The sequence below is a fragment of the Musa acuminata genome, chromosome BXJ2-8, assembly GCF_036884655.1.
Source record: "Musa acuminata AAA Group cultivar baxijiao chromosome BXJ2-8, Cavendish_Baxijiao_AAA, whole genome shotgun sequence".
NCBI classification, from domain to species: Eukaryota; Viridiplantae; Streptophyta; class Magnoliopsida; order Zingiberales; family Musaceae; genus Musa; species Musa acuminata.
Genome location: NC_088345.1, coordinates 6,355,289 through 6,379,789, shown reverse-complemented (window position 1 = coordinate 6,379,789; position 24,501 = coordinate 6,355,289). Strand labels below are relative to the sequence as shown.

The 24,501-nt window shown below is 38.4% G+C and overlaps 3 protein-coding genes and 1 long non-coding RNA gene across 7 annotated transcripts; 2 read left to right on the top strand and 2 right to left on the bottom strand.

The window, feature by feature from the left end:
- The first annotated feature begins 1,897 nt into the window (after positions 1-1,897).
- On the top strand, positions 1,898-11,965 carry LOC103993455 (aspartokinase 2, chloroplastic-like). 4 transcript variants are annotated; one of them, XR_010489219.1, is made up of 18 exons: positions 1,898-1,914; positions 2,517-2,960; positions 3,040-3,122; positions 3,213-3,253; positions 4,518-4,672; positions 6,148-6,297; positions 6,391-6,486; positions 7,507-7,623; positions 7,824-7,943; positions 8,040-8,132; positions 8,219-8,335; positions 8,711-8,827; positions 8,992-9,054; positions 9,146-9,257; positions 9,335-9,397; positions 9,679-9,810; positions 10,609-10,828; positions 11,825-11,965. XR_010489219.1 is itself a non-coding variant. In XM_065120392.1 (15 exons), exons 2-15 carry the CDS (start codon positions 2,550-2,552, stop codon positions 9,340-9,342), a joined length of 1,683 nt encoding a protein of 560 aa, XP_064976464.1. In that variant the 5' UTR covers positions 2,040-2,155; positions 2,517-2,549; the 3' UTR covers positions 9,343-9,621. The 4 variants fall into 4 exon arrangements, 1 of the variants encoding a protein (XP_064976464.1); XR_010489217.1 differs by lacking the exon at positions 1,898-1,914 and adding an exon at positions 2,040-2,155; XR_010489218.1 differs by lacking the exons at positions 1,898-1,914; positions 9,679-9,810 and adding an exon at positions 2,040-2,155.
- LOC135618924 (uncharacterized) lies at positions 11,830-15,324 on the top strand. Its single transcript, XM_065120393.1, has 5 exons — positions 11,830-12,681; positions 13,054-13,200; positions 14,345-14,606; positions 14,680-14,985; positions 15,134-15,324. Exons 1-4 carry the CDS (start codon positions 11,830-11,832, stop codon positions 14,808-14,810), a joined length of 1,392 nt encoding a protein of 463 aa, XP_064976465.1. The 3' UTR covers positions 14,811-14,985; positions 15,134-15,324.
- On the bottom strand, positions 15,316-16,411 carry LOC103993458 (cytochrome b561 and DOMON domain-containing protein At3g07570-like). Its single transcript, XM_009413534.3, has 3 exons — positions 16,199-16,411; positions 15,707-16,118; positions 15,316-15,629 (listed from the first exon to the last, which is right to left on the bottom strand). Exons 1-3 carry the CDS (start codon positions 16,403-16,405, stop codon positions 15,421-15,423), a joined length of 828 nt encoding a protein of 275 aa, XP_009411809.3. The 5' UTR covers positions 16,406-16,411; the 3' UTR covers positions 15,316-15,420.
- Positions 16,412-20,810: 4,399 nt separating this feature from the next.
- Positions 20,811-23,932, bottom strand: LOC135618923 (uncharacterized). Its single transcript, XR_010489216.1, has 2 exons — positions 23,524-23,932; positions 20,811-22,156 (listed from the first exon to the last, which is right to left on the bottom strand). It is a non-coding gene; the product is annotated as an uncharacterized LOC135618923 (long non-coding RNA).
- Between the last annotated feature and the right edge of the window lie 569 nt (positions 23,933-24,501).

Genomic DNA, 24,501 nt, shown 5'->3' with positions numbered 1-24,501 from the left:
TTTCACTACCGATCTTCTTTTCAATAAGCAAAGATTAAATACTTATTACAACTCTTTCTCCTTTTCACAGGCTTAGGAGAGAACCTTAACACCTCTTTTATAAGAAAACTTCACACCTTCCTTAGAATGACTTCTAAACTTAAAGATGAAGAGACTCAATACTTTTCAAGAGAGTTTACATACTTCAAATCACAAGGTTTTCATGCTTTCACCAACCAAGCATGAGTGTGGGGTATTTATAGATCCAAAATGACTTCAAAAATTGAGCCAAATATTCAAATCCTCATATTTTCGGGATATTGATGGTACTACCACTTGCGTTGGGCGGTACTATCGTCATATAGAGCCTAGGAACCTGGGCACTGGTAGTACCATTGCTTGTCGCTTAACAAAACATGGGAACTTGGGCTTTGGTAGTACTATCGCTTGCTTGGGTGATACTACTATCAGGATTTTCAGAAAAATACAAACCATGCTTTCTAGCTCTCAAGCGGTACCATCGCCTAAGCTCGATGGTACAACCGCCCAACCCAATCCCAGGTCACTGAATTGGCCTTCCAACAAGCCCGATTCGACCTTGGTTCAGGCCCAATGGGCTCTTAATCAAGTTAGCATGGTAATGCCCCAAAACTAACTCAATTAGACTCTAAACAACTTTGATGAAGACTTACCAACACGTTGTTCGACATGTCATTTGTTCATCCGACATTTCGTCCAAACCTCCAACGCATTGTCCTTTCCTTCGACGTATTGTCCGATCCATCGACATGTTGACTTCTCACAACATCCGATCTTCTTGGCATAGTACTCGATCTTTCTAGCTCGATGCTCAATTTCTAACATGATGCTTTCTGACCCAACGTCTGATTCTCATACTTCAATGATTTGTCTTTCAATAGTTTGAGTCTATGATCGAAGTTTCTCCTACGTCACTTATCTCAAATGCTTATTAGTCCATAAACTCATCAATTGATTTCATCATCAAAATTCAGGATTCAACAATATCAAATTTAAATTATATATATATATATATATATATATATTTATATATATGACTAATTATAAATTATATATTATAATTAGCTATCTTTAACATCTCGATTCCTATCATTTGAAAAGTTAAATTGAGATTCTTAAACTTATCAGAGTAAAACATTTGACTTTGTTACTCCAACAAAATTTTTCTCTCTTAATTTTTAACTTCGTAAAATTATCTTTTTAAACATGTTTAAGTATCTCTATATAAGGATCTTAATTTTCACTTTCATAACTATATGGATCCCAATATAATTTTTAAAAATATATGATCAAAATATTAAAAATAATTAATTATATAAAATAATATATAATTAATCCTTACATATTAACTCATGATCGTTATATTTTCAAAAGATACATTACGATCCTTTTAGTAAGATGAAACATTTGACTTACTTAGTCCAACAAAATCTCTTTCTATTTTGAGTTTGTAACCCTGTCAAATTATCTTTTTAATTCGAAATATTAATATTTTATTTTTTAAGTATAGAAATCAGAATATGAATTTTAAAAAATATAAAAATTAAGTTGTTAAAGATAATTAATTATATAATTAATCCGTGATCTATCGAGTTCCTTATGTTCTATTATGAGCTTCTGAAGCGCCGTACGTTCTTAAAATAAGATATTACTGTTCATGCGCGTTCCATAATAGATGTGCGCGACAGCTCATGGCGGGCATTAAGTGGCTATTATCACCGCCATTTGTAAGGACCAATAAAGATTCGTATCGTATTTCTTTCCATGTCTCGACTTTTTGCTTCTTATTTGTTCCGCCGTCGCCCGTAACGAATGCCGTGCCGAGAGTGACCAGACTTCTGTCCCCCGCCTCATCGCGGCAACTTCGCGTCACACGTCCCGATCTCGTCACCCACGGTACCTCTGACCCCTTTGAGCCGGCAGTTTCCACGCCTCGGGTTTCTGGGTCCCACTCGGTAGTCCAATCCCCGCCGTCGATTTCCGAAAACAAGCGGCCGCGTACGCCTCTATTTATTTCTCCCGCCCGCCTACCACTCTTCCGCCGCCCCGCTCGCGCTCTCTCTCTCTCTCTCTCTCCTTCGTTGTCTCGTCCCCGACGAGGGCCGTCCTTCTCCCTCTTCCCATTACGTTCTTCGAGGTATGGGTTCGCGCCTTTCGTGATCCCTCTCGTCCTTCCCAATCTTTCCCATTGTGACGAATTAGGCCTCCCTTCGCTCTACTTCATTATGTCCGATGGATTCATCACGAATTTTTCTTGAATTGGGTCCTCTTTCGGCCCTCCCGTTCGTCCGTATCCTTCCCATTGTGACGAATTAGGCTTTCCTTTTGCTGTATTCATTATGTGGTTCTTTATATTCTTGATGCGTTTCGCTCGGCCTTTTTCTTGAATCTTGAATTGAGTCCTCTTTTGGCTTTAGATGTTTGAATTGGATTAAAACGTACGTTTTTAGATAAATGTTTCATGATATGGATCGTGTATTAGCTTGAATTTGGTTCAGGATTGGCGACAAGATTTGATTTTACCCCTAGCGATGGCAGTGGCCACACAGTTTGGTGGTCGATCCTGTTGTGTTGTGGTTAAGAGGGATTTGTCGACTTCTCTTTCTTTCTCTTCGAGCTTCCAGAGTAAGCTCGGATTTGAGTCGTCTTCGAGGTCACTCTGTCGGCAGAGGGAGGGGATATGCGGAAAGAGGAGAGTTTTGAAGGTGCGTTGCGAGAGAAGGGTGTCTGCCGTTGTGGACGTTGTGGAGAAGGATGTGGCCTTGAGGCAAGGTAGTGGCGGGAATCCTGCCCAGCTCAGCATCGTGATGAAGTTTGGCGGGTCGTCAGTAGCTTCAGCTGAGAGGATGAAAGAGGTTGCTGGCCTCATTTTTAGCTTTCCCGAAGAACGACCAGTGATCGTGCTCTCTGCCATGGGCAAGACGACAAACAATCTTTTGCTGGTAATATGTCCATTTCTTCTCTGTTTTCCAATATAGCGTTGGATAATTTTGTCTTAGTTTTATCTGTGTTTGCTTTTAGGCTGGAGAAAAGGCGGTTTGCTGTGGTGTTTCTAATGTATCTGAATTGCATGAGTTAAGCTTTGTGAAAGAGTTGCATCTCAAGTATGAATCTTTTTTTACATTTTCTTTATTTTACAGTTATTTAAATTTTTATACAGCTGTTGCTGCAACTTGTCTTTTTTCATGGTTCAGGACAGTTGATGAGCTTGGGCTTTATAGGACAATTATTTCTGGTGAGCTCACTGTTTATCATCTTCATGCATCAACTGTTTGGTTCGAAGGTTTAGAATGGACGTTTATTCTATCTCTAAGATCAGTTTTTGCAGCATACCATTAAGTAGAATCTTAAAAAGTGAAAAGGCTTCATGTAATCATGCTGATAATATCAGTTTCCTAAAAAGGCCTCATGTACTTAGCTAATAGTATCAATATTATAATGGAAAATTGATGGACAACATCATGAGATGGTCGATAATGATATTAGCAGCAGAATTAGGAAACTAGTTTATAACTATCTTTATCTGGTTGAACTGAACTCAGTGCTGGCCAAGCACTCTCATGTACTAATCATTTAAAAATCATAGTTGTACAAAACACACAAATTTCTAGTTCTTGTGATTCTGGATTGTGGTTTCTTGAATGCATATATTAGTTCTCATGAGGACACAGTTCCACATACCTGGAAGTGCAGAACAATTAATATCTTTGTAGACATTAAATCTTCTGTGCAAAGGCAAAATAGTTCAAATGGAAACAGTGATAATGCTTTAAGTTTCTGCTACTTCAGGCGGAAATTGGCTGAAGATGTGAATATCTAAGTTCCTGTAGGGTTTAGTATGATGATTTTAGTTTCAGCTGGGTAGTTACAATAGTTTCATTCTGTTCAGTCTGAAACTGATCTTCAGATGTCTCAGGGGCTTTGTAAAACTGTCCCCCATGCCCTTTTTTCAGCTAAGATGTCCCTCCCATGTTGGTGAAACTCATTCAAAGCTATTTTTACCAAAATTTAAAGTGAACCTGAGTGACATGGTTCAAAATCTTAGATTCTACCTCAACATATATCACATATTTGACTTCTTTGAAATTGATCTAGAAGTAGTATATCATATGCATATTTTTTTCTTAGATCTCGGCCAAAATTATATGTTCTGTTGTAAAAGCAATAAAAGACCCAAATTATCTTTACATGACTCAAAGAAATTTATGAAAAAAATATGTTTCATTTTAGGAGCTTTGGACTGTGCAATTTGTTTGCTTGATCCATATAATGTCTCATTTCATGGTGTTGAAGGTTTAGGTCAAATTTCATAAATTATCCCAGTACAACCTAACTCAATCTGAAAAGTTCCCTGGGTAGCCGGTCTAGCTATCAGGGTTACAGAACAATGAATTAAAGAATAACTAACCGGAAACAAGCGATTGAAATTTTTCAGAAAAAAATACTTGTTTTTTTCTTGGCTGTTATATATCTATAGCTTTGTAAGTTATAATTTGCAGGTTTTCTGGTTGAACTAGAGCAACTTCTGAAAGGCATTGCCATGATGAAAGAACTAACACCTCGCACAAGTGACTATCTCGTTTCCTTTGGTGAATGCATGTCTACGAGAATTTTTGCAGCATATTTAAACAAGATTGGCACTAAAGCACGACAGGTATCAGAAATTACATCCTTCACTAGTTCATGTGAAAGGAATGTACTCAGGGGGTTACTAGTCAATGAGCACATTTTCCTGTTGGTCAAAATTGATTGTTAATAGTTGAGTGACTGTTATTTTTCTTGGAAGGTTCTTGTATAACATGCTTATGCTTTTTTGTGTTTAATATAAAAGAGATACTTGTTTTTTCTCATGAAATGATAAGAGAGATACTTTAGCTGATTAATTACTGAATAAAGTTCTATTAGTCTTTACGGATTTTGCATTTTCAAGGCTATAACGAATTATTCTGGTAAACTCACTGTTTCTTTTGATTGAATGTTTTGTATTTCTATTTCATATCTGTATGGAAAATTCTGCTAACCTAAAGGTGACCAGCCTTTCTAACTTTCATATTTCCTTCAAGTTTAGTTAGTAGAAGACCATCTATTCATTGGTTTTTAACATTTTCAATTGAGTCAAATTCTACATCTGGCACTATATGTGCCACCTGCCTTCAATGGGCTAAATCATATTGAAGAGTTTGCATGATCACGTATGATGGTTCATCTTATACCACTAATTCAGCATCTGGGAACCATCATTTTGTTTATTGCAGTTAAGAAAGCGTTGATACAATTTTAAATTTTGTTGAGAGAGAGATTTTGACAAAACCTAAAATTTTCTTTCAAGCGGTACCTTAACTGACACTGGAACAACCATTTGAAATTTCTCAATTATTATAAAAGTGAAACAAGGAGTATTATTAAAATTCAATGCACTAATAAATGAAATCAGATTGGCGCATTCTTGTAATTATTTAGTATTTAAAAGTCAACCCATGGATTTCCAAACTCAAAGATATTTTTTGGTTGCCAAGAAAACCATAAAATTCGGTTCATATAAATTCTCACATGGGAAGACAAATGGCTAGATAGTACCTAACTACTGAAGGATTATCTGATAAATTTATGCTGCCTGGTTTTATTTAACTAACTCCTCAAACAATTAGATAATTGATTTGTGTGGTCAGCTTTATACTAGATGCGCTGATGTGTCAATTGGAAAAAGAATATGCCTGCTGAATCTCAATATACGATGGATGGTGATATCAGCAGTTAAAACGTAATAGATTGTATGATTTACTATTGTCTTTTCTTTTTTTGTTGAAAATATTGCATAATGTGAACTGTATTACCCACAATTACAGTTACTAGCTTATACATGCATCTCAGCCGAAGATTAACAAATTCCTTGGTCTTATATATATTTATGTACTTTATATTCATACACTTTCCTCTTTTAATTACATTTTGTGTACATTTTTGAGATCTGGTTTTCCTTGTTGAATTATGATAAGTTGCAGATAAGAATTCCAAGCTCTTGTTGTTTTATATGGGTTAACTTCTCCACAATAATTCATTCCTATGTTTCTATCTTGTTTAGGAAGACATTTAGACAGGCTACTTATGTGGCTTTTAAATATTTTTCAGTATGATGCATTCGACATTGGTATTATTACCACAGATGACTTTACAAATGCTGATATCTTGGAAGCAACTTATCCTGCTGTTGCAAAGAGGTTGCATGGTGATTGGACTAATGATCCAGCAATTCCAATCGTTACTGGTTTTCTTGGAAAGGTCAATAGTAATGGGCTAACTTAATGCATTTGTAGCACCAATGTACTTATGCAATTGGGACTCAAGGTTTGGTGTATACTTTTCTGATCACAGGGTTGGAAATCTGGTGCAGTAACTACCTTAGGCAGGGGTGGAAGTGACTTGACTGCCACAACTATAGGTAAAGCTTTGGGTTTACGTGAAATTCAGGTCAGTTTAAAATTTTACATGAGCAATTCATTTAGTTGATGTATTTTTCTATTTGATTCATTAAGAACAGTACCTGCTTAAGATCAAGGATTTTAACTTTGGATAATACCATCTGTACCGGGCGGTATGTACCGGTACATCAGTAGACCGGTACATAGACCACTCGCTATCGGGCGGTACCGTCGATTGGGGCTGTTGCCACCCCGTTACCGTCTTAAATCAGTCGTCACCGCCCGCTACCGGGTGGTATTAACTGAGGGAGAAGAAAGAAGAGGGAGAAGAAGAGGAGAACCTGGAGATCGACGCTGTTTTCCCTCCTCGTCTGAGGCGACGAGGCCTCGGTGTTGTCCACGAAGAATCCTCGGCGTTGTGGGGAGAAGAAACCGAGCATCAAGGTGACATTTCTTCTCTCCACACAAGCAGAAGAAATGAGGCGACGAGGCGGCATGGTCGCCTTCTTCTTATGCGGGGAGAAGAAACCACCTTTTTCGCACGGGCAGAAAAGAGGCGACGTTATAGTATATATATATACATATACATATACATATATACATATATACATATATACATATATACATATATATATATATATACATATATACATATATATATATATACATATATATATATATATATATATATATATATATATATATATACATACATATATACATATCGCGTCGGTTTTCTGCTCATGTTCTTCTCCCCACACACTAAAAAGGGCGACGAGGTAGTCGCCCCGCCCTCTTTTTTTTTTACTTATATATATACGCACACACGCCGAACGGTATACCGAAATGTACTGCTCGGTATACAGTAGTACCATACCGTATCATATCAAGCGAATTCCGAAACTCCGGTATGGTACAAAATTTCAATCCTTGCTTAAGATGATTTTATATTTTCTACAAATTCTATGATACTTGGCAATTTTTGTTATCCTTGTATTACTAGATAGATGTTATGATCAGCAATCTGCATGGTGTTACACTGCTCATATCTTTGAATAATCTGCGACAGGTTTGGAAGGACATTGATGGTGTTTTAACATGTGATCCTAATATATATCCAAATGCAAAGCCTGTGCCTCATTTGACATTTGAAGAGGCAGCTGAACTTGCCTATTTTGGATCACAGGTATGATTTTATTTGTTTACATGCTTCAGAAGTTTGTTTTTGGAGAATTGCAAAACTTGAGGGATGCAAAGATTGATGGATTGCCTTATAGGCTAGAAACAGTTTTGATTGATGTTATAGCAAGAAGCCATAAACTCTTTGTTTAGGTTCTGTTTTTCCATGTATTTGCTTGAAATTGTTAGTCATTTTTTCACCTCCAGGTGTTGCATCCCCAATCAATGCGGCCTGCCAGAGAAGGCGATATACCTGTTAGGGTCAAGAATTCATACAACCCTCAAGCTCCTGGAACTGTCATCGATAAAGTGAGAGATATGAGCAAGGTCTGTAATGAAATACTTTGGTTATATTGATACTTATGCAGAAATGATACTGTTCCTAGCTTTCTCATAGACTTACCTTTCTCTTGGGTAACTCAGGCTGTACTAACCAGCATTGTGTTGAAGTCAAATATTACAATGTTGGACATTGTGAGCACTCGAATGCTTGGACAATATGGTTTTCTAGCAAAGGTATAGTAGTGATCATTTCAGATCTGCAGTTGTCTGTTATTTGTAAAATTATAGTTATCACTTTGGTTCTTTTTTGTGTTATACAGGTTTTCTCTATTTTTGAAGACTTAGGAATTTCTGTCGACAGTGTGGCCACAAGCGAAGTCAGTGTATCTTTGACATTGGATCCATCTAAACTCTGGAGTAGAGAATTAATTCAGCAGGTCTGAGTTGAGTCTGATTTTCCTCTCGAACCATCAGAGACCTCTCTGTCAAATTAAACGTGCACTCTACATGGCATTTTGTGTGCATGCGCCTGCTGAGCTTCATTGCTAACTAATTTCAGCCACAACATCTGATCATCATTTTGTAACAATCAACCTGGTATTTCTTATTCTTAAGATGTATGTACATCTATGGAGACCAGCTATGAGATAATCTTACATTGTCAGATCTAGATAGTGTTGAAAGGATGCTCATCTCTTTCTGCAACAAACCTCGCATATTGTACAATACTTTGTTGCATTTCTGATAGCAAGAACACTTCGTATTGGTTTAAAATCATGATATTTCAATCCTTCTCTAACAATCAAATGCAGGAGCTTGATCGCGTAGTCGAGGAGCTCAAGAAGATTGCTGTTGTCAATCTCCTTCAGCACAGATCAATAATCTCCCTTGTTGGAAATGTTCAGAGGTCTTCTTTGATACTAGAGAAGGTTTGATCTCACTTATCGATTTAAACACAAACTTTTCTCCTCCTTTCCCTTTATTTTTATTTATGACCTCTTTTTCCCCACACTTTCCTGGTGTTCAGTAGTTATTTATAACAAAGTGTGTCATGCCAGCAATAACATGATTTCGAGGTGTTTTTGGTCTTCAGGCATTCAATGTTCTTCGCAAGAGTGGTGTGAATGTCCAAATGATCTCTCAGGGAGCATCAAAGGTACTTTCTAATAACATGTTTATGCTTCTTGCTAATCCAAGTATGTGTTTTAAATCCGATGATTAATTCCTCATTCCCTTTAACCCTACAGGTCAACATTTCCTTGGTGGTTCATGATAGCGAAGCAAAGCAGTGCATCAGAGCTCTGCATTCAGCCTTCTTCGAGAATAGCTCTCTTCCAGAAGTAGAGAGCTTCCCACCCTGTAGGTGTCTAAGCTGATTTATCCAACTGATTTATCTATCCAAGTCTGCTTAATCCAACTGATTTCCCACCCTGTAGGTGTCTAAGCTGCGGACTCAAGCTTCTTCACCAGAGAGGTCAATTTGCATGTGGCAACCAGCGGTCCGTAACCTCACATTCTCTATATCAACTATAATTGAATGAATTGTCCTCATGGAATATGCTTTAATTTGCAAGTCAAGAGTCATCTTGGAAACTAGCTTTGTTTGTGTGTGTAATTATATTATGTATTCTATCCTATCTGGTATGTACCCATGTGGATGTTCTCTGCATGCAGCTGCTTACTATTTTCTTTTCAAAGATAAGGTGATACTGTCATGCATAGATACATATGTTTTGTGGTATGTACATCACCACCACTACCACTCTTTCCACCTTCGCAGCCCTTGAAGAATAAACCACTTCTTCCCCCGCCGTCCAACCCGGCGCATAGAGAGAGGAGGCCTATCATCAGATCCACATTACTACTACACTGCTACAGCTGCAAGTAGTGACATGCTTTCCGAAATCCTCAGGTTTCTACCTTCCATGAGCAATCTCCTGCAGGATGTGTGTTAAGTTTAGTTAAATGAATTGCCCAAGCATATAAACCTTGCAAAGGAGGGGATAATTTCTAGTGTCTGTGAACATGCATGCTTCATCATTTTATTAGAGATATATGGTATCACACCTATGATCATGATGAACATTTCCAAGGAAGAATGGTAAGGGTAGGCAATAGTATATAGTATTTAGTATTTTTATAGTATTTTTAATATCACTATAAAAATACTATTAAACACACTTAAAGCCATTATAAATAAACCAAATGAAAAATAGTTAAAGTTAAATGGGGGAGGGGAATTATGATAATGCCCCTTCGACACTTAAATCAATGATGGTTGTTATATTATCTGTTCAGGATGGTTGTGTCTTTTGGTTACAAATGCTTATAACTGCTTATAACAGATATTGGACTGTTCGTGGGTATGTCATACTGTTCATAAAAATTCACGTTGATGATGATGCATTCACATGGAGATAAGTTGGTAGGTAGTTCATGATAGTAGTGGCTAAGATTTGCTACATCATATCCACTATTACATGATTTAAAACTAATAAAAAATATTTAAAAATATTAAAGAAAAAAATTGTTATTGGGATTAGCGAGGAATATTTTTGTGTATTATTTGAATTAGGGACCTATTTGAGAAAAATAAAATAGGAGATGTCTTTTGTAAAAAATAATAAAAAAAGAATATTGAACAACATGAAAAATGATGGTGTTATTAAGCCTAACTTAATCTATGCTCTCTTTCAAAAATCTCGTCCAGTAAATATTCCATTCAAAATGGCAAGAGACAGCGTGCAATGTGCCACCGCTTAGGCATGACATCGAGCGGCCTTCGTGGCGCCATTTCGTTAAGTCTCCATGACGTTGGCGCCTCCCGAGGTCTCCGTGCCCGAGGTTACTATATCTTCTCTAGCCACCGTCGTAGCGACCAGAGAGGATTCGGCGCTTGCGTCCCCGCTCCGGCGTTGAGGTGAAGAACGGTAAAAGAGCCAAACTTTGATGAACCCTCTTCTCTTTTTATTGTCTCTGGTTTGATCAACCATTGGGGGAGTGGGAGTGTTCTCTCTTTCCCTTCTTCCGTTTGATTCTCCCGGTTTCTTAATCGTTTGTCCTCGATTGTGATATCTATGGATTTGGCACATGATTTACCAGGTTTCGTACTGTCTTGGTGGGAAGAGTCGGATGCCCTTTTTTCTCTTGCGATAATTCTTGCCAAAGTTATTGCTAATTAATGTATTTCACGATTTAAAGATCAGATTTTGCTGGTATTTTGTGGTACGCATGTTTCCTAACTTTTTGATGTATCGAGTCGGATTTAGGAGTCTGTAGCCGAAAGATGAACAACAAGTTGTGGATTGAGGGCATGCACGTCTGAATACATGATCTGCATCGCTTCCTCGGTTTATGTTGGATTCATGCTGTATAGCTGATTCAACCAATTAATCCTTGTAAGAGAATATGTTGCCTTATAGCTTCCAAGGTTATTGCAGAAGAAGCAGGAATTTACAGATTTCCTTTTCAGAAGGTCTGCTAACCCTGTATTTTACCCGGTAGAGTAGTTTGACATTTTCAACTAGATTATCTGATTGAAGGTCACATACCATCTGTTTGACTCACCATTGTGGTTGTATGAGACACTCAACTAGCTTCTTTAATTGAAAATGAGCTATGGTTAAAGAATTGGCTTTTGACATGAGAGGGCAAGAACAGGTCATGCAGCACCTATTCATCTATTGCATCCTCTTTTTTGGGTTGTCATGAGACTTTGAATGACATTGGGATAAGATTGTCAAGCCTGGTGTTTCTTAATAATTAAATCCGAGGGGCCTTTGACTGAAATGTGAGTTAGCAAACATGAAGAACTCTTCATTCAGTCACCCTTTCTATTTACAGTGCCTAAACAGGTTTTTAGCTGTCTAATTTGTATGGGTCTAAATCTAATACTAACAGCTGCTGATTTGCTTGCCTCTTTCCAGGTAAAATGTCACGTAACCAGCTATGGCTATTGTTGTTACTTGTGCTGTTATCTTGTATAGCAGACAGTGTATCAACAATGAATCAGCAAAAAGATCGGTCGATCAAATCTGCAGTCTTCCTCTCTCCTCCTTTCTTTCTACATCCTGGGTCTGTGGCCAATAAATTTTACTTTAACATCCCGTTTCCGAAAGGCCATATCGCTCTCAAGAGCTTTGATGCTGAGGTGATTGATGAGAATGGCATTCCTGTCCCCCTTCATGAAACTTATCTTCATCACTGGGTCATAGAAAGATACTATGGTAGAAAGGAAAGCCTTGCTGATGGAAATTCAGAGTTGAAAGCATTCAACCATTCCAATTTCATATGGATGAGAAATGCTGGAATCTGTAAGGGTACTCTGGGGCAGTACTATGGTCTTGGTTCAGAAACCCGCAGAACTTCCACATGGGTCCCCGATCCCTATGGCATAGAAGTTGGGAACCCTGAGAAAATTCCGGATGGTTACAAGGAGAAATGGCTATTAAATGTCCATGCAATCGATACACGAGGTGTGGAGGATCGTTTGGGGTGCACAGAGTGCAAGTGCAGTCTGTACAATGTGACCATGGATGAGTTTGGTCGGGCTCTGCCGAAAGATTATGATGGAGGATTGCATTGTTGCTATGACCAGACACAATGTCAAGTAAGGGCAGGCATTCAAAATGTCTCCAGGATTCTGTATCTTAAATACACAGTCAAGTGGCTCAACTGGGTTGAAAACATTATACCTGTCAAGATCTATATCTTCGATGTAACTTATTCAGGAGAACATTCAGTTGATCCAAGTAAAGAAAATCCTTTGAATCTGAGTTGTAAGGTATGTGCCAAATCCATTGAGGAGTAACTCTTTGATTTAGAAGTAGCTGTGTTTTGGGTCTCTTTTCAATAGATGTTATTTTCTCAAGTCACCTAACTCCACTAGTCATGATTTTCTAACACCAAGTGCTAAATTATGAAAATTTTGGTGTTATACCACCCCACTGGATGCTTCTATTTTTGATGTGGTATTCATCTGTATAGACAATATATTTCTGGTCTGCCGATTCTTAAACAAGGTACAATGGTGCTGCGAAATCAAACATTATACTTTTAGTTGTTATTGGAGAAGTTCATGATTGCTCGTGAAGTATATCTATAATAATCTGTTGCATTAATAAATTACTTATCAGTAGCTATACATTACATGCAGGTGGAGTACGAAATCAAGTCTTGCAAAGATAATGGTGGATGCGTGGATACTAAAAGAACACAGTTGGTTATTCCCACAGGGGGTGATATTGTGTATGGTGTTGCACACCAGCACTCAGCCGGTCTAGGTGCTACTCTCTATGGTCAGGTGAGGATTCATGTTTCTTTAGCAGCACATAACTGATGTTCTCACTTTTGTGCCTGATATTATGGATAATTTTAGACCACATCAGGATTTCAGTCTTGTTTAGTCAAGAGACAGACACATAAAAAGATTCTAAAACTGACAGGCGAAAAGTTGCACATGTATTCTGCTAAAAGTTTTGTGTTCTATTAAGATTGTATATATTAGCGTTCTTTTACTTTGTTTTACAGGGGTTGCTAACTCAAATTTATAGTTGCCAACTCAGATTATTGCAGTTAGACTGAATTTTTGCCTCTCACCTGATCTGCATATTTGCTGTCAGTTTAACAGTAACAACTAGGATCATATGACTATGGATCCACTGGAAAGGTTTGACTGGTTTTTAACTTTGTTTCTTTTCCTTATTATGTTCTAGTGATCAGAGTCCTCTGTGGCAATTGTATCTCAAAGTGCAAGTCATCGACTTTTCAACCAGATGTGAGGAGGCTTGTCTTTTGATTAAGCACATCTAGGGTGGTGGCAAAACATAGATAGATTAATTCGTTTGAAAACTTGGGCAATGTGAAGGAAGAGAATAATTTATATTATGATTATGATATCAGAAAAGTGACTACCAAGTGATTCAAGAAGGCCATGGAAACAAAAGGAACACAGTGGAAATCCCAAAATACAACAGTGAATGGATTAGTCCTATCTCCAACTCATAGTTTACCTTGAGGCTGCCTGATTAATTAAAGCAATCTGGTTTTACCAATTTAAGTACAATTAAATGAATTTCTCAAAGAAGTGCAATCAAAGGAGGCAGTAATTCCTTCAAGTGTTTTTTCCTTCTTCCACCTACCCTCTTCCCTAAAAAATGATTATCTGTGTTAGGCTTTTCAGCTAAATTATATTTCCTGGAAGTCGGTATGCTCGAGTTAAATGCTTCAATTAGATGCAACAACAATGTCGGAGTAATTTCAGTTGAATACAGCACTGCCAAAAACTATAATCATCTATAAAAAGTATGGACATGGCAGGAGTTTTCTTGTTTACAAGCATTCTGCTTCTTGGCCTTTGTATGCTTTTGCATAATTTACTTCTTAAGCGTAAATGATTCAGTCTCCCGGTTGACCATTACTTTATACTTGCTAATGCTTATGATTAGGACGGGCGGGTCTTGTGCACTTCTAATCCGACATATGGAGATGGGGAAGAAGCAGGGAACGAAGCTGGCTACATCGTGGGGATGTCTACTTGTTACCCTAAGCCAGGTTCAGTCCAAGTCATGGATGGAGAGATGTTGACTCTGGAGTCCAATTACAGCAGCAACCAAGCCCATACAGGAGTGATGGGGCTTTTCTACGTATTGGTAGCTGAAGCTGTACCAAAGAGCAAGACCATGCTATTTCTCAGCTTTCCTGGTTCTTGTAAGACACTTCCTATCTGCATATAGCAATAGAGCCACACTGTGCTAGAACTCACTCCTCTTCATTGATGCAGTGGATCTGGGGCTCACAAAGCACACTTGGTCCTTCGTCCTCGCCGGTGGTATGCTAACAGCCATCTTCGGAATCAGCTACTTGTGTAAAAGAGGCCGCAGGAAACCATATCAACCTCTGGTGCTGACTTAGTGCAATAGTGGTCAAAATACTGCTTTCCAACTCGCTTATTACTTTACTGTACATGGAACTCTCTCCACAGTACGTGTCTTAGCTCTGGTAGAAATGAGACAATGTTCTTTTGTGGTTGTAGAAGAAACAATGGTTGGAATATCTTGTACACAGATTGAAGATGAGCTCTGATAAGGTATGAGTTTGCACGTAAATCTTTGCCTCTTAATATTTTACTGAGCAATGTTGACGTCAAAGAAGATTAATCCTGTGCATGCAATTATATTCGTTCATCGATGATTTGACTCTGCCTTTGACTTGCTCTGCTTTTGTGCCTGTTTCAGAGCAAATGACACTGCGAGCCTTCTGCTCTGTTCTGTGACATGAACTGATCCCAAAACTGAAAGAGCTCATCTCTGTATCTCTGTTTGTGTTTTAAACTGAGCGAGAAGACTTCAGTGGAGATTGATGTCCACTAACCACGCAAACACCATGACTGCAGCCATTCTCCTCCTCTATGTCGATCTACTGAATTGGATTTTTATTCCAAGAAAGTAAAGAATTACAAGGAAAATAAAGAACAAGAGAAGAAGCTTAAGAACATCACACGACGACATGCATGCACTCAGATTCAGCGCAAGAAGATTTGTAGTAGCAGGGCGATGGCTGTTAGTAAAGTGTGCTTCCTCGCTAGATTAATGGCCCAACCCGACCCTGTAGCCACCGTACTATGTCCTCCGACGCTTTGTGTGCTGTTGCCACCGCCGCGCTCTTGATGCCCGTCATTTGGGTGTTTTCCTCCTCCTTCATTCTCATCGCCCTCCTCGCCTGAATCATCCCCTGCACACGACAATGATCAGTGATGAGGAGGTCCGTAGAAACTCGATCAGACAGAGCTTAACCTGAGGAGCACTCACCGCCGCCGCCTCTGGCAGGAGCAGTCAAGGTACCGGAAGCTTTGTCTCTATGTGTAGCCAAAGAACCACCGGAAGGCGGCAAGGTGTTCGACGGCCCGACGGCATAGATCAGGTTCTGTTGGGGCTGCGCAGTGTTGAGCTCGAACGCGAGGTACAGCCGCGAGTTCTGCGACACCAGCAGCGAGCTCCTCTGCACTAATGGCAGGCTCCCCTGGTCCGGCGGGCACTGGCTCGAGCTGTACCCGCCGAGGTAGTACTGTTTCACGGTCCCCGCGCCGTCGCTAGGCGTCCACCCGACCACCGCACTGCTGCCGACCATCTTGCCGTCGGGGGAGAAGCCGATGGCGACGTACGCTCCGGTGTCGGGTGCCGAGAGGACGAAGCTCCACAGGCTCGGCCCTGCCTTTGTATACTGGCCATGCACGAACACTTGAAGCATCAGATTAGCAGACTGTTGTGTTGCAGAATGCGACAAGGATTGTGTTTCGATACCCTTAGGATGAAACCTTCGGAACTCCACGCAGAGACGCACGTGAGGGAAGAGGTGTTGAAAGGGATGAGGTTGCCAACACCGAGCTTGGAGGAGCAGGAGTCTGACTGGGAGTTAACAAAGGAAGTGAAGCACAGGAGAAGAAGAAGAAGAAGGAAGAAGAAGAAGAAAGAAGAGATGCAAGATGAACAGGTCCTCTTCATCTCCATCACTTCTCTGTCTCCATCTTGCCTTAGATTTCTAGCAATGTATATATACATGAATGATGAGAGCAGTAGGTGCAGAATTAGCAGTTGGGTGCAGTGTCTCTAGAAGCTGAAGTTGGTAATCTTGTCTCTAATTTATGACAACAATTATTATCTTTACCCAATCCATGATGCTTCCATTACTTGTATCAGAAGATTAGACATTTAGGTGCATGATCTACAAACATCATTTGTTTATATTTCCTTTGACCAAATGAAACCAAGGATGATCATCAGGAAGCTATAGTGGATATACTGATGATAGAGATGATGAAAGTTAGACTGCTCATCATGAACAGGAGTGTAAATTGCTTACATAAGAGAAGGATCATTACATCCTTAAGAACTTTAATGACATTATAAGCATCAGTGCCTCCAACATCTGTTTCCAATGACATCAATTACCTTAAGAACTTTATCTCTTCAGTTTGGAAAGTCAACCATGCAGGTTAGCTAAACAGGCTTGCCAACTCTTAATCTGCTCTCAAGAAGAAGTTTTAAGAGACAATTTAGAATGCTTTTGATTAGTTTAAGAATATAAGACAGTCTTTATCTCATATGGTAGTGAGGAGGCCACACTCTCATGTCTTTAGTTTTCTTTTATGTCGTTTGAGATTTGACTTCTGAAGAGTTAGTCATTTGCGTGCTCATTCCAATCTCTATCATTGACTACAGACCATTTTGTTCATGTGAAGTACAACTCGTGATCTTCCTGAGACAATCTAAATGAACAAACACAAGAAGAAAGTTGCAAGTTCTTATCTCTTTCCTTTCATTGCAAATATAATGTGTCACATGTATTGATCTACAAGTGGTGGAAGGTAAATGTATCATTGACTTCAATTATTGCAAAAGAATCAGAAGAGTTTAAATTGACAATTAGGACAAGAAGAGTAGGATGATTGGCTTCCATCTGCATTTACAAGGTTGCATAATATCTGTGGAAATCAGTTGCATTCATAAAACCCTTCATTCTAGAGAAAGAAAATAACTCAACTCCATCAAGAGGAATATTATAACTAAATCATGTAGATCTCATCAGGTGATATCCATTTTCTTCTCTTTGGATTTCCTTCAAAATGAAGCTTCTTTGTCGCATCTCGATTTGATCTTACATAAAATGGAATGACGACAATGATATATTACGCTCAATACATCTATTATCATTAATTTGAATTTGAATTTAGTTTCGTGAAGCTAATGAATTATTTTTTAATCAAATAAGATCACGATAATTAGTATCATAGTCGATCTAATATATCATAATGTGAAGTTAGAGTAAGATTTGGCCACGGATCACCTAATAAGGCATGGATCTACATTATGCATTAGCCTTAAGCTTTGATGAGAGATAAGGATTATGACACTAAGATTTAGTTATATAAAAGATAATTAGTATTATTATACGAGCAACAATACCATTAACTTGAGTTTAAAATCATATTAGGTGCAATGAAGGGATCCAAATGTGAAAGTTATTATTGTATGATGTGGTACACCATAGCTTTGAATTACTATTGGGAAATTCCTCTTTTTTTCATTTATATCAGTAGATGATTCTACAATCATTAGCTCGGGTTTAAAATTAATTAACTAATTTTCTTATGTTTTCTCCCAATTAAAGCCAACCAAATATTTTTGAATTAATGGAATAGTCTACTATTCCTCTAAATAACACGATATATAGTAACAACTCTATTAAATTCTTCTTCATTTTCATCATCCAAGTCGACCTAAAAAAATCGATGGATAAAGAGGAGTCAGCCAAATTGAAGGTGGAAGATGAACCATGCTTTAAAGAGATGTGTATTCTTTAAGTCGAAATGTTAACTTTCGATGCTTCTTGTTCATTCCTCCACCAATATAAGAAATTTGTAAGATTGTATTTTTAATGTGAAAATGTTTTCATTTATGCGTTGAGTTTTAGATAATTAAAAAGAAAAAAATATATAAAATTATTAAGTTAAAAAATGTTATCTTAGTTGAAAGTTGATTTGGAGTGAATCGTGGTTTTTTTTTCATATTTGTGTTAGTCTGTAACTAGTTTGCTTGAGAGTGTTGAATCCTACAAAAATTAGATCAAGGGCATTGCTGATAAATGTCCACATGATGCTTAAGTTAGTTTGAGATTTAGAGAATTCATAAGGAGCTCTAAAGCTATATTTAAGTGTCTTCAATGAACACACATAGAGAGCCCTTTTATAGTAGACTCTTAGGGTCGCTATTCCCGTGACTGATGTCAGTCATGGGGAGGAGTTGCGCGTTTCTATCAAATTTGATTATGATCATGTCATGCCTAATTTGGAACACGGTAATGGTTCGGTTGACTCAGCCATATGATGTCGAGATATCATCCAACATGGCACTAAGGTGTCAGACATGCATTAGTCGTGTGGCCCGAGGTGTCACCATGTGACACTAAGGTGTCAAGCAGTGTGGCATTAAGGTGTTGGCTAAAGCGGAATGCGCTTTAGATTGATTTGGGAGCACATCGTCGGAATGCACTCTAGGCTACTTTGGTTACGCGTCATCAAAATCAAGCTATTATTCTACTCATTGTTATTCTGAGGATTGGCTTGTAGGTTGGTTTGGCCTTGAGTAGTTGTGTCAATGTGTCGTTTCATATAATGATGGCTTGACATAAGGCACACGTGACCTTTTTTTTAAGATATCTATGTGGCGATTCAATGACCTTTTTTTTAAGATATCTATGTAGGAATTCAACGAACTATTGAGGATTTAGAAGATCATCATGATTGCCTCGTATTGCCTTTTAGCAATGATGTGCTCTCCTTCTAGCCAAATTATCAACTCATTTTTTTGTTGTCTAAGTTAGAAGCTAACTTGAGCCAATCATAGTATTCTTTCATGTTTATCTCAATTTGATCTTGGTTCGCGACTAGTTCATCCGACTTAGAGGGTGTCGAACCCTACAAAAACTAGATTGGTTTCTCTCATGTCACACCAAATCCGAGATAAGATATCAGTTCAACTAGCTCAATCGCATAACATTGAGATGTCATGTTATATGACACCGAGGTGTTGGACACACATTGGTCACATGACCCTGAGGCATCAAGTGTGTATCAATCGTTTGACATTGAGGTGTAATTTATACAGTATTAAAGCGTCGACCATGTCCTTATTCATATACCAAAAACATATATTGAGTTGTTAGCAAAGATAAAAACATATTTATATTCATAAATAATTAGGTGTAGCTTATATATATATATATATATATATATATATATATATATATATATATATATATATATATATATATATATATATAATAAAAAAGTATAATAATTAAAAAAAGGATGAAACAATAAGAAAAAGAATCTAAAAATGTCTTGTTAGAAATCATAAATAAAAATGTAAATGCTTTTAATTATTTCATCGAACTTAAATAATTAGAATGTTATGATTTCTTGTATTATTGTTATTGTTGGTTGTTTCTGCTTCCTGTTGTTGGCACACTTTAATATGAACATTTTTCTTCATTGCATTCATTTCGTTTTCTGAGAACTATGAACAAATTCCTCCAGCAAAAAATATTCATTAATTTGCTGTGCTTAGATCTTCACAAAAGGAATCATATAGTAATAGTAGACAGAAAGTATGCTGAAGAAATAAGGCCATCAACAGATTCATGGTTTAAGACCAGATATGAAACTGAAGTCCCCTAGAATTGGATTAAATTCCTCTCCTGCTTGGTGTATGTAAATATATACACACAAAAGGTGAACATCATATCAGAAAGTCATGTACAGATCAAGCCTCACAGAGGAGCGAAGAGATGGCATTCATATGTATGCCAAAGCTCCTGTAAGTTGCACCAAAACCTCATCATATGACCCATTGACATCAACAATGGTGGATCTACACCGGAAACATATTGAAAAGAACACATAATAGCATATTGCTCCATCTGTTGAATCCCTCTTCACATTTGGTGATCATACAGAAGAAGCATGTGGTGATGATTAAGACGAGAACATTTACCTCCAGTTGCAGAGTACCAGTTTTTTTACCACCACAGACAATCAAATTTCTTATAGTTCACCCAGAAGGATATTAAATAAATACTCTGAACCAGATTTGCTGCTTGGCAAATCTACGACTTGTAGTTGTCTGAAGCAAAAGACTGGCTGGTAAGACCCAAAGTTAAGAGGCCACAGATCCATCCACTTCATGCTGAATTGATTTCTTTGAACTTATGGTGTGCACTTGTTTCCCAATTATACCCTTAGCTGAATGCAATAATTATTATATATTTACAGATTTAGATGGGCACATATGGAACTGAAGAATTTGAAAGTTAGCTGGAGGCACATCAAACTTTGCTCATCAGTTGGACTGGCAGTTAACCAAGCTTCTGAGATTTAGGCACAAAAGATAGCAACAACAACAACTGCACACCAGATTATTAGATTGTTTTGTTTTCTTTCTCTGAGTTCTCCACTCGAAAAGGTTTAGTGCCAATGAGGCCTTATTTGGCCTCACCCTCATCTTCTCCTCCAACACCACCTTCTCCCCTTCCGATCAGTGTAGGACCAGGCAACCGCAAGTATCCGTTTTCACCTTCACCATCACCATCGCCGCCCTTCACGACCCCTAACCACTCCTCGCCGGAGACATCGCCCCTCCTGCACAGGCGGTCCGAGCAGCTGTTTCGAGAGCCTTCTGTGTTTTCTTTGGATGGCTTTGCAGAGAAGGCCAGCACTCGAAGAAAATGGTGGCACCACAGGAGCTGGTAAGCTGTTCATTAACTTTTAGGTTGGTTTGCATTATCTTGCCATTGATTTCCCAATGGGAAGTATGAAAAAAAAAAAAAAGTCAGCCAAAAGTAATCTAATCTAGCTTGAGCAATTTGATGCCAAGCTTACTGATTCTTGATGAAATAGTCAGAAGAAATTGCACCTGCAACATTTCTCAAAATAAATTAGAATGCTGCAAATTGCTTTTCAGCTAAAGATTCCACAGAGTATTTAGTACACCAAGAGTTAGATCTAAAGGATGTTAATAGATATTGATGGCACTGTTGTAACACTTCAAATGCAAATCCAACATGATATTTTGTTCAGAGAGACAAACTATTCTAGAAATACACCATTATGATATAAATCACATTATAAAAGCGATTAGGATAAAGAAAAAGATTAGGATGAAGATGTCATAAATTGAAATGAGGCTTTCTTCTGGTTTGATTCCAAAAGGGATGAGTTGGGACGAAAAGAAGAAAAAAGTGTAAGTATTGGCAGTCTGTTATTCCAATCATATGTTTAGGGAAAGCAATCATTCTGCTAACTGGTCAGCCAATTTTGTCAGGACACATAGATACCACAGATTTTGAAAGGGGGATCGATCTTCTTCCAAATTTAAATGTTTTGATCTCATCTGATATGAGAGGAGATAGTGTTTTACATTTGATTTAATGATTTTTTCCTTTTTTGAAAAAGAAAGAAAACACTGTAATAATAAAAGAGAGGTGGAAACATAGTCCTCTGGGGAAAAGAAGGGAAGACCTAACGAATCATACAAACTTGCAGGTTGGAATGGCTTTTTCTGAGATGCTGCTGTTGCTGCTCGGCCTCCTTTGTGTAGGTTCAGTTTTCATCCCCACATGTGAAGCAAAACGAAACCTCACACCACTGATGACCAAACACCAACAACTTCTTCAACAGCTTAAATACTTTGGCATTTCTGCTTCTGTCAAAAAATATATATTATATATCCATTGACAAAATCAATCAAATTGTTGATTCCCCAGTGAAACAAGTAAATTTCTTGGATATTCAAAAGCAATGATGCAATCATTCCAATGACAATATTTAATTTTACAAGTGACTGAAAACATTCCACAGCACAGGAGAAAGAACAGAAAGAAGCATGGACCTGAATACAGAGGTGAACATGCACCGCAAATTGGTAACTCCATCCAAATCAGTATATAATGGATGAAAAAGAGCGCATAAGCTGAAAAGGTTACACAATGTTAATCTGGTAGGTCTAACTCTCCCAACTCAAAGTATCTAAATTAATGATAGAAGACCTATTCGAACTGTATAAACTGATTCAATTCTCCTTCCACATCCCATGTAGGACTCACTTAAGAAGCCTTTCACTAAGCCCATTAGTAAGTCTGTTTTAGTACAATTTGTCATCACTGGATCCGATCAGATAACAAACCTACTAACTTGATAGGTCAAAACTATTGAATAACAAATGTCTAAGCCCAAATTAACGTTAATACACCCAATCAAGCCCTATAAATTGGTTTAATTCTCCACTTAAGACTAAACTGATTCATTATACAATGCATGATGAAACTTGGGATACCTCCACCATATTCCAGTTTCCAGTTTTCAGTTTTCAGAAAGTAACTTCAAAAATGCACTTGATATTAAAAAATAGTTCAGCAAATGGATGTGATTCTCTATTGTTCATTTGCATTATAACCCTATCTCTACCCGGTTGAAAAAGAAACATCCAAAACCCAAGATGAAGAGGATAAAACTTCAGGGTACAGAGAAAAGACTCACTGGTTGTACCAATATGTCAGCTAATATTGGTACCCATGTAAGACATTCCAAATTCACTATATCTTTGCCGATAAATAAGAAATGAAATGAATGCCAAAGAATACTGAAGTAACCAAGAAATAACATTTCTGTCATTTTTTTATATGTTTAAAGAAATACTCACTCCCTCTGTAGTTGAACCTCTGACCAAGTCATACAATTTTCATCCTGTCTTTTTTTCTTTTTTTGTTGCTTCAAACAACAAAAAGAAATTTTTGGCATCATGTTCTATCACAATTAAATAAATATGACTACAGGATGCCACCTAAGTTCATTTATTCTTCCTTTTGTGCTACTAATACATAGTCGAAACCCTTTGCAAGTCTCTACTAATAATTATCTAGATCATTTGCAAGCCCCCGTTATAATGGTTTTAATTGGTCATGACACCTTTATCTAACCGGTGTTGTTATGGAATCGCTCAGTAAAGGAACAACCTTCCGACAAATGATGTTATGGAATACAAAACCCCATCTTGTGATGAAAGAGGCCCACCTGCTGGGGCGGCGGAGAGTAAGCTGAGAAGGGAAGCGGTTTGCTACGGATTTGGTGGAAGACAATGCTGATGAGGCGCCGGCCGCCGCACGTGCTGAGCCGCGGGAAGAAGGGGATGAGGAAAGTACTGATGGTGGGGCAATGGTGGCGTGGGGTGCGCCACATACGGCACCATGGGTTGCAGATAGAGCCCGGGGAAGAGGGGGGTGGTGGCGCTGTAGGTTGCTTTCGGCATGAACCCACTGTTTCTGCTGCCACCGCCTCCGCCGCCGGTGCGTCTGCGTCTGATGCTGAGAGGGAATAGTAGGTGGGGGTGGGTGAGGGGGTCAGGGATGATGATACTAGCGATTACGGAGTACTTTCTGATTCAGCGATCGGAGAACTCCTCCCTCTCCCGGAAAGCGGCGACGACGGGACGTTGGAAGGAATTAGGGATCGCCAAGAAATAGGCTGAGAAGGCCCAAATAGCCCAAATAAGAATAAAATAACTGGGCCCTCAATAGGCCCAATTAAAGTTGATGGGAGATGATGCAAATTCCACACTAGAAAATATAACACTATAATTTGTATGTATTATACGTTGGAATATTATAATCTATAGAAAATATAAATTATAGAACACTTCAACATATTAATTATTCTCTGGTTAATAAAAATAAACAATATCGGTTATAATTAGAATATCCCTTCACGTGGTTTGTGTTCAGGGAGAGAAGTAGAACTCGACAGCATTGGATTCATCATGCAAGTTGCAGTGGTGGCAGAAGAGAGACTGCAACGAAGGATGGAGGTACTCGGCGGACGACACACACGTGTGCACGCACGTACATGCGTGCAGAGCTGCACATGCGCGCAGGCGACGCAGGAGGATCAACATGGGAAATGTGTTGTGAGGAGGGCGTCGGAGATCGCACTAAACAATGCGTCTTCCTTCCTTCCTTTCTTCTCTCAGCTGTTGATGGCATGGCAAGTCTCCTA